This window comes from Chenopodium quinoa, unplaced genomic scaffold, assembly GCF_001683475.1.
Source record: "Chenopodium quinoa cultivar QQ74 unplaced genomic scaffold, ASM168347v1, whole genome shotgun sequence".
Taxonomy (NCBI): domain Eukaryota; kingdom Viridiplantae; phylum Streptophyta; class Magnoliopsida; order Caryophyllales; family Amaranthaceae; genus Chenopodium; species Chenopodium quinoa.
The window spans coordinates 51966-61122 of record NW_018743348.1 but is presented as its reverse complement, the minus strand read 5'-3'; the positions used below and the strand labels follow the sequence as shown (position 1 = coordinate 61122).

General features: G+C 37.0%; 1 protein-coding gene across 1 annotated transcript; it reads right to left on the bottom strand.

The window, feature by feature from the left end:
- LOC110737984 (WPP domain-interacting protein 1-like) lies at positions 1–7168 on the bottom strand. The gene is made up of 2 exons (XM_021918337.1): positions 5960–7168; positions 1–936 (listed from the first exon to the last, which is right to left on the bottom strand). Exons 1-2 carry the CDS (start codon positions 6912–6914, stop codon positions 233–235), a joined length of 1659 nt encoding a protein of 552 aa, XP_021774029.1. The 5' UTR covers positions 6915–7168; the 3' UTR covers positions 1–232.
- Between the last annotated feature and the right edge of the window lie 1989 nt (positions 7169–9157).

The window sequence follows — 9157 nt, the reverse complement described above, 5'->3', positions numbered from 1 at the left end:
AAAATACAGTATATATGAAATTATTTGATTTTGAGAAAATATATATCATGACTATCAAGAACAGTTTACAGAGCAAAATACAATCTGAATACAATCTGATCTATCTGTACCTTTTTTTAGACCTATAAATAAAAGTAAAATGAAAAAAAGGAAAAGAAAATAAATCATCGATCTTGATTCAACCCAGGATTACAAGATGAAAAAGAAATCACCTAACTACATATATAGTGTACTAAGTGGGTACAACCACCGCTGATTTGGGTACTAGTTGCATGACAAACAGTGCAAATACTAAGACCAGCAAAACCAATTGTATAGTAAGGCATTTTGTAAACTTAACTACCCGTTTCTGCATCTTCTGAATCTCTTCACCACCCAAGATACCACCATACAGTGCGTCCGACTTCTCAGCTTGTCCTTGTAGCATGACAGCCTTGTTTTCTACACTCACTGTCATTTTTGGAGATTGTGCTTGCTCCTTAGATAGAGAAATTTGCTCCCTCAATATCTTATCTTCAACAAGAACACTCAAGTCCTTGGAAGATCTTGCTATCACAACTGACTGAACTTCAGCTTCAAGTTTTTTCTTGAAAAGATCCTGCAGCTCAGCTTCCATTTCTATGTATCTTTTAGTTTGCTGCTCCATAGTGCTCCTTACACGTTCTTGAGGTGATTCCATACTTCTCATTGTTTCTAGTTCAGCAATCCTCTGTTCCTTCTCCTTGAGGCTACCTTCAGCTTCATTCAGCTGTCTTTCAAGTGTTTGGACAATCTTGCTCAAATAGGCATGATTAAACTCACTCCAACCATCAGAAGCATTTTCCATGTAAACTAAAGGATCAACAGACAAAGATGGGACAGGAACACCACTAGTTTTGTCGGAGTCATCACACAACGAACAAATGCCCTTGCCTATCTCCCCAAACTTCTGAACTTCTGCAAGAATCAAATGCATACTATATAAAAAATATAGAAACTACTATAGTACCTCCAATAGATGCTATGCAAGGCAGGTTAGCGACTAGATCAAAAACAGAAGAAAAAAAAAAGGAACCATGTTTTGCAATTAGCAGATCACACCTGTGGCAGGAAAACATGAAATTGGAAATGGAAATTTAGAAACCAAGAATAAAATTAGGACACAAACACAGAAGCCAGTAAATCAATATTTTTTTCATAAAAATCTTTTATTATTATTATTTTTATTGTTGTTGGCATAAAAAATTGAAATAAAAAGCTTATTGAAGTTAGTTCAGGGAAGTTAGAGAGATTTTAGAAAGAAAAGTGTATGCCGTGACTCTAAAAATCCTTGAGGAAGAACTTTCATGACACTTTTCAAGCCTCAAAGATCAGACTACATTCACAGATGATCACCGTGCTCCAATTTCAATATTGAATGTAGTAGATAACCATTTATGAATTAGCAGCTAACATTTTGACTGCATATAAAAAATAAAAAATAAAAAAATAATAATAAAAAAAAATATGGAAATTTGAGGATTTTTTATAAACAGTGACAAATTGATATTCTAAAGGGAAAAATGGAAAGAATAATCCCATCTTTGTCACTTCTGCTCAAAATAATCCCACCTTTGAGTAATCGGAAAATAATCCCACCTTTAACCCCCATCTGCTTAAAACGGTCATTTTACCTGCAACCTGTTAAAAAGGTTAAGTTTTTAAAAAAAAAAATTTTTATAATCTTTCTCCTCTTAGCTCCCACCTCTCTAACCCCTTCAATGGCAACTCACCGTAACCACCGCCACACTACCCACCTGAGCACCACCCGAAACTCCAACCTCACCTGACCTCCACCCCTACTTCACATCCCTACCCCCTCTCACACCTGACCCCACCAGAAACCCCACCCAAATTCCCCACCTAACCCCCTTGAAACCTCAGCTGACCTAACTACACGGCTACACCTTCCAACCCCAGTGGACCCCTGTGAAACCCAACTGACCCCCGCAAAACCCCACACAACCCCATCCCCTTTCACCTTGCAAAACCCCACTTGAGCCCCTTGAAACCCCACCGCCTCTCACCTAACCCTCCTAAAGCTCCACCCCCCGCAAAACCCCTGAACTATTGACATGAATATGATGCCAACTACCTCATCTTAATGGGCTTGGTAGTTCTGTAAGACTATGCTCTATTATGATGTTATACGTACTACCAGCAGTTGAGGTTCATGTTAATTTTTCATGTTTTCTCTGAATTAGCTATATGTATAGATTAATGATGTCCAAATACCACTTCTACATTAATCTTAAAAAGATTTACTCTTTTGGAAAGGAGGAACTTATAGTGGAAGAGTATATTCTAATTGGTCTGAAAATTGTTCCAATGCCATTATCAACCCGCTATTGGCCCAATAAAATGTGACCCTCTTTGACCCAACCCACGCCAATAACCAGGTGTAGGATTATCATAAATATAATAATTTTGTTTAGCTCAAAAGCTAGTTATATGATTCTAATTGCTAACGGCTAATATTACCAAATATCTTTATGAGCAACTAACACTAGCAAGTAAATACATACATCTAATACTACAAGCTTCTCAAACAAGCAAAGCTAAACCTATGAGTTGTTTCTTAGCTAATTGCCAAAAAAAAAGGCCTTAGATACATAACTGTGAATCAATCAATCAAAGCCTTAATCCCATAAATGGGGTCGGCTACATGAACCAAATTTGACTATTCCGTGTAGTCATCCACAAAGATCTTCCTCCTCCATCCCTTACGATCCAATGCTTCATCCTCATGCAAATCCATATATTTTATATCCTTCCTAACTCCTTCCAACCAAGTCATTTTCGGTCTCCCTCTCCCTCGTTTAACCTCTCCATGGTCCCACTTTTCCACTCTTCGAACCGGTGCACCCACGGGTCTATGTCTTACATGCCCAAACCAACGTTGGCAATTTTCCCTTACTTTGTCTGCAATGCCTGCCACACCTACTTTCTTGCGAATAACCTCATTTCTGATTCTATCTCTTTCTATCTCTTAGAGTATTCCCGCACATCCACCTTAATATGCGCATGTCTGTAACCTCCATCTTTTTAATGTGCTCCTTCTTAGAAGCCAACATTGGTTTTATGGCAATCCTGTAGAATTTTCCCTTCAATTGTAAGGGAATGCTTCGGTCACATAACACCCCCGTGACCGCTCTCCATTTAAGCCACCCCGACTTAATCCTACGGGCCACGTCTTGATCAATGTTACCATTTTTCTAGATGATCGACCCGAGATACTTAAAACATTCACTCATGGTCAATTCCTTTCCATCCAAACTCACTACTTCATCACTTGTCCCCATCTGGGTACCAAAGCGACATACCAAATATTAAGTCTTACTCCGACTTAGCTTAAACCCTTTAGATTCCAACCTTTGCCTCCATTGCTCCAGCTTCCCATCTTTAATTTCATCCACCAAAATGATATCATAACTATGAATATTAGTTTTAATTCAAAGGATTAATTTTACTTACTGAACCTTAATAACAATGGGGTGTTCATTGCTTATAAGTCAAATTAGCAACAACAATCAACTTTACTCCACTTTCCCTAAATAAACCACGTATCAAAATGAGACAAAAGGTGTTTGGGATGTTTTCAGCTTCATCCTTGCCATATCATGAAGGTTATTTTCCTAGACCCTTGGCCTAAAATGCAATGAACATGGGCTATCACCTCCGTTCCTTTTTCATAGTTACGGTTACTGCTGACACACATTTCAGAGACTAGGAGAGAGAGACTCAGCAGCAGGGCATGTGTAAGGAAGTAGGAAAGAAATGATTGTAAGTGGGTTTACGCAAAGAAAAGTATGGAAAAGAGTATTGGAAATTAGGTTGTGTAAGATAAAGTATGAAAAAAGGGTTTAACATGTGGGATTAGGTGAAAAAAAAAAAAAAAAAAAAAAACATTGCCAAAATAGGAGTGAAGTGGAAGTCTAACTAACAAAAAAGAAAGGATGTAAACGGAAAGCATAACTATCAAAAAGGAACGCAGATAGTATTTGACAACAAATAAGCAGCACAAAGTTTCACAAACCATTTTGATCTAGTCCATTAATATAACTCGGTTGATAAAGTACAGAGGTCATAATTCACACAGAAACGGAAGCTACATATTGAAACAAACACACTGTTCATCCATTAAAGACTTTCTGGGGATCGGAGCTAGTTAAAGACCTATTTTAGGAAAAAGAGTAATATATACTGATGAGCTTCAAGGTCACTTAATTTCTAATTTGATAGCCACTTTTTGTTCCATAAACCATATAGCATATTTTTGTATGCTAAATGGCAGCCCTTTCTCTACTTCTTTGGTACCTAGTTCCTAGGGTTTTGGTATCTTATACTAGAATTGACCATGACATCTTCTCTTGAATGCCTTAATTCTATAAGTGAGGACAACTACATGAATCAACATGAGGACTTCCTAGGAGGTCACCTATCCTACTAATACTCTCAATCATTGTGGCTCATGTCAAGTGATGTGACAAAGTTTTACATTGGCTGTCACTAGTCTACCGTGACCCTCCTCCTTTAACCAGGCTTGGGATTTGCAACCGGAAACAAACACCTTGAAGAGGATGGCTAAACAAAAATATACAAAGTTATGTTTCTTTCGTCATTTACGGTATTTTCTTGATAAATTTTTACATGTGATACATGATAACTCCCCTACACTAGAATCCAAGAGCTCTAAAGAGTTGAAATCCCAAAGAAAGTTAACCACCATGCTAAACCTACAAATGGCTAACAGACCTACTTTTTCTTTTTCTTTGTTTTCACTTTCGAAAAATAGCAATATCAAATAAGCAAGCTAAACTTTTTAAACTTCCCTCTCTCTTAGAGCATCTATGTCCCCTCACATTTGAAGAAATTAGTCTCACAGTAAAATAACTATCACCGACATGCTCTGCCCCCTAGAAAACTCCCTTTTCAGTGATCAATTACAATTAGAAATGTTGGAGAGTCTCACGGAACAAACTCCTATGTTCTAAAGTAGTTTTTGTTGTTTGAGTTGTTACAATTAGAAATGTTGGAGAGTTCATTTAGGAAAAGTACAATACAAAAAGAGAGGGATTCAAACCCTAAAGTTACTTAATCCCACAACAATGCATGCGGAATAGTAATATCGCCATCGCTGCATTTTGCCAAAGCAACTTCTTCTTTGACCTACCAAAACCACAAATCGAATTTGTAACAACTCCTGAATGTTCGAACAGCACACACAAGCCTCCTCGTTATCACCGGAAAGAGTCTTCTCTAAAATAGCTAACCAGTTCATAGTGGAGGAAAACACGCTAACAAGACTCATTGACAGGGCAAGCATATATCACATAATACATAAACTTCATTGGCAATTTGGCATAAACCTGGTAAAAAAATGAGTACATATTAAATCAGGGTTCTAAATTACAGATTATACCCATTTCTTTGAACCTCTTAAATTAAATACAAAGTGACTTTTGAAAGGCCCATTTTAGCCCAAGAAGACGCTAGATATTAGATAGGTAACTTTGTCTTAGACCGACTTAGAAGATAAGGAAGCTCAAGAAAGACACAAGAGTAAGGCCTCCGGCCAAACATGCCACAAAATTGCCATATAGAACTTGTGCCACAACAATTTCTACACCTTTTCCTTACCAAATCCAAGAAATTGAATATGTCGCCAATCCACTACCAATAAGGCAAACCCAATACTCCTAATGTGAAGCAAACAATCTCCTCCTAAGGTAATTTGTCATTTCACATTGAAGGGAAACACATGAACAAGACTTTCTAATATCAATTACTAGTCATATCCAGCCTAACATTGAAGCATGTCATTAATATAGATCCTACCATACTCTTGAACAATAGAAGAAGGATATTAGTAAAAATGTGGGGGTCCAGTTAAAGTAGAAAGCTTTAACCCAAAAAAAAAAAGTTATAGTAGAAAGCAAACCTGTTTGAAGAGCAAGTTGGGCAGATTGGAGCAGCAAGATAGAGTCGAGAAGAGGATCGCGGTCAGTGGGGAGCTTAGTGTTCCCATGGTAAGCAGTGGAGGACAATTGATCTGAAGAGTCGGATGAAAGAGCAAAATTAGTAGTTCCAGTAAGAGTAGAAGGAAGTTGTTGTTGAGAGGATGGTGGCGGCAGGGGATGGGGATTGGCAGCATCATCTGCATCAAAGCTTGAGGGATTTGGAGTTGGAAGATGATCGCGAAAAGAACTTCTTGAATCAGACTCCATGCTAGAAAGGGGGGAGGTTTCTCTGGGTTTTTGTTTCTTGATAGGGTCGGGATGAGTCTGAGTCTGAGGCTGAGGCTGAGGCTGAGGCTGATTCAAGTTGGGTTTGTTGGGCCTGCGCTGATTCAGATGTGGATGATGAGCTTGAGTTGAGCCTGAGGAAGCTCGAAGAGAGAGCTTGGGATGACTAGCAGCCGTTGATGACTTGCTGCTACTCCGATGGCTATGGCTATGGCTGTCCTCGCTGTTACCGGAATCCGCACCGACATTGAAAGTGTCAACAACAACAGCAGCTAAATTGTTGTGATTGGGTGACATTGAAGAAACATCATTCTCATTCAAAATGTTAGCAGACCCTCTCTTGAGCATTCTACCAGTAGTAGAATCGGAATCATAATCCTTTTCCTTTTCCTTTTCCTTTTCCTTTTCCAATTCCGTTTCCTTGGTGATAACAACATCTTTTCTTCTAATCCTTCGCCACTTCTTCAACCCATATCCCTTATTAGTCAAGGAACGAGATTCCTGAATCTCGATTCCCGTAGAATGATGATTGGTGTCCGCCTCCACAGGATCAGCGCTGCCGGTAGGTTGATCGGAATCCAGCAAGTGGTTTCCATTTCTTTGATTCGCATCTGCCCCAACAACAACCGTTAATTCACTCTCTAAATCCATGTCCTAATTTTACCCTATTTCGATCCCAAAACTACAATTTCAACGAGACAACGAAAACCAGAAGGAAAAGGAAAAGGTGGTGAATGTGGAGCTACGATACAAGAGAGTGGACATTGGACAACAGGGAGTGGGTGAACGTGCGCCTAGCCTGGATACCTCCTCCATCACCATTTCACCCAATTATTCATGCTCGGTTTTCATTTTTTCTAAATTAAATTATCCCAATATTACTCCTTTTATTTTTTCTGTCCGTGAAGAGAAATAACAAGTTTATATTATGATAAACAAAAAAAAAACATTTATTGGATAGCATTTCCGTAAATAAATAAAAAAAAAATTATTAAATGTGGACTCACAAATATTGATTTAGTTACAAAAATATCATGTTGACTGGGGTTATATGTTGTTTTATTTACGGAATTGCCACTAGATAAACTTTTTTTTTTGTTTATCATAAAGATAAATTAGGGCTCTCTCGTCCGTAAATGCACTTATGTTTTTTTTTTTTAACGTAACAACAATAAGGTGACGGCTGGTACTAACGACGTTATTCCCAAAAAAAGAAAAAGGGCAAATACTTGTTTCTCCTTTTTTTTTCGAGTGAGTAGCAAAAGAGGACCATAGGAGTGACAAAGATGGTCGTGTAAGAAGTTCATACTTGAAGCCATTGTTTTTGTTACAAACCTAGTTTATACTCGATCGCAATTCCTCACTCCAGAAGATTTTGATTTCGAAGAAATTCAATTCCTCACTCCGGAAGATTATGATTTCAGAGAAATTCAATTTTGTGATTAGGGTTTTAACATGAAGAGGAAAGTAAAGGTCTTAGGTTTTTATAGAAAGAGGAAAGTAGAGGGAGAAAGAATTAACAGTAACAAAGTAACTTTGAGTGCAGACGTCGTTAACTCAGCCTAACGATCCCCTGTTTTCGTCCGTCTTCTTATGTCATCCATAATTACTATACTACCCTTTCATAACTTGAAATTTACGAAAATTACCCCCTGATATGCCTGAGTTGTTTCTCAAACTTATTGACATGTATTTTCTCCAAAATTAGTTTTTGCTTAGACCTCGGTCATTATTAGGGGTAAGAAAAAAAAGTAGGATACCCTAAATCGGAATCGAAACCTGTTAGGAACTGGGAACTGCAGGTTCCAGAATCGGAACCTGGATAAGAAGTTTCTGTTCTGAGATAGTAAAATTGAGAACCTATTGCAACAGTTTCCGGTTCAGGTTCTCAATTTTAAGAATCGGAATCTGTAGGGTACCCTGTAACTTGATAAATGATTTCATTTCACTGCAAATTATACACTAATTCAAGCCCAAATTTTTAAATAGTAAATATAAAAAGAATAATTTGTAAATTACCACCCACAAAATAGACCAATTTTGATATAACCACCCAAAAAATATTTTATTTTAAATTACCACCCAAGAAACAATCATAATCAATAAAATTCATAAAAACAGAATTGGAATCAGTAAAATTCAAAACTCAAATAGTAAACCCAAATAATTAAACAAATATATACAAAGTCACCTCATAGAAGCTTTATTAGCAAACAAAAAGAAGAATACCAAAACAAAAAAAAAAAAAAAAAAAAAAAAAAAAAAAAAAAAAAAGCAAGCAAGTACGAAAAAAAATCCCAAAACTAAAATTCAAAATAGACGAACAAAAAAGAAAAGAAACGCTAAATCACCTAATATAAGCTTCAATGGTGAACAAAGAAAAGAAAACCAAATTACCTTCAACATCTATTGCACGCTCTTATATATGTAATATTAGTCAAATCAACTACAACTCCTCCGAAAACTAATAGACTAATATACATAACCCAATTGCATGTTAAAGAAGAAGCAAGTACGAAGAGAGAGAAAAGAAGAAGGATAAACTGTATAATAGCATCTGATTTTAGGGAAAAAGAAATAGAGAAGACGGACAAAAAAGCTGAAAAGCAAAGAAAATTATGATGAAGATTGACATCCTTCCCTCTCCATAATCTTCTCTATACATAAAATTTCTTCCCTAATTATATCTAATTAATTTCCAAATCCCAAGCTACTCATAACTAACATATAAAGATACTGCCAAAAGAGCCCCTCCTCTACTTCCCCTTAAATCAGTTTAAAGCATAACATCAATGAATAAAGTACTGATTATTTACCTCTCCCTTTTTCCTAAGATTCGATAGAATCAGCTCCTAACTTCTCCCACATGAAAAATTCTAGAAATTATAGTAGGT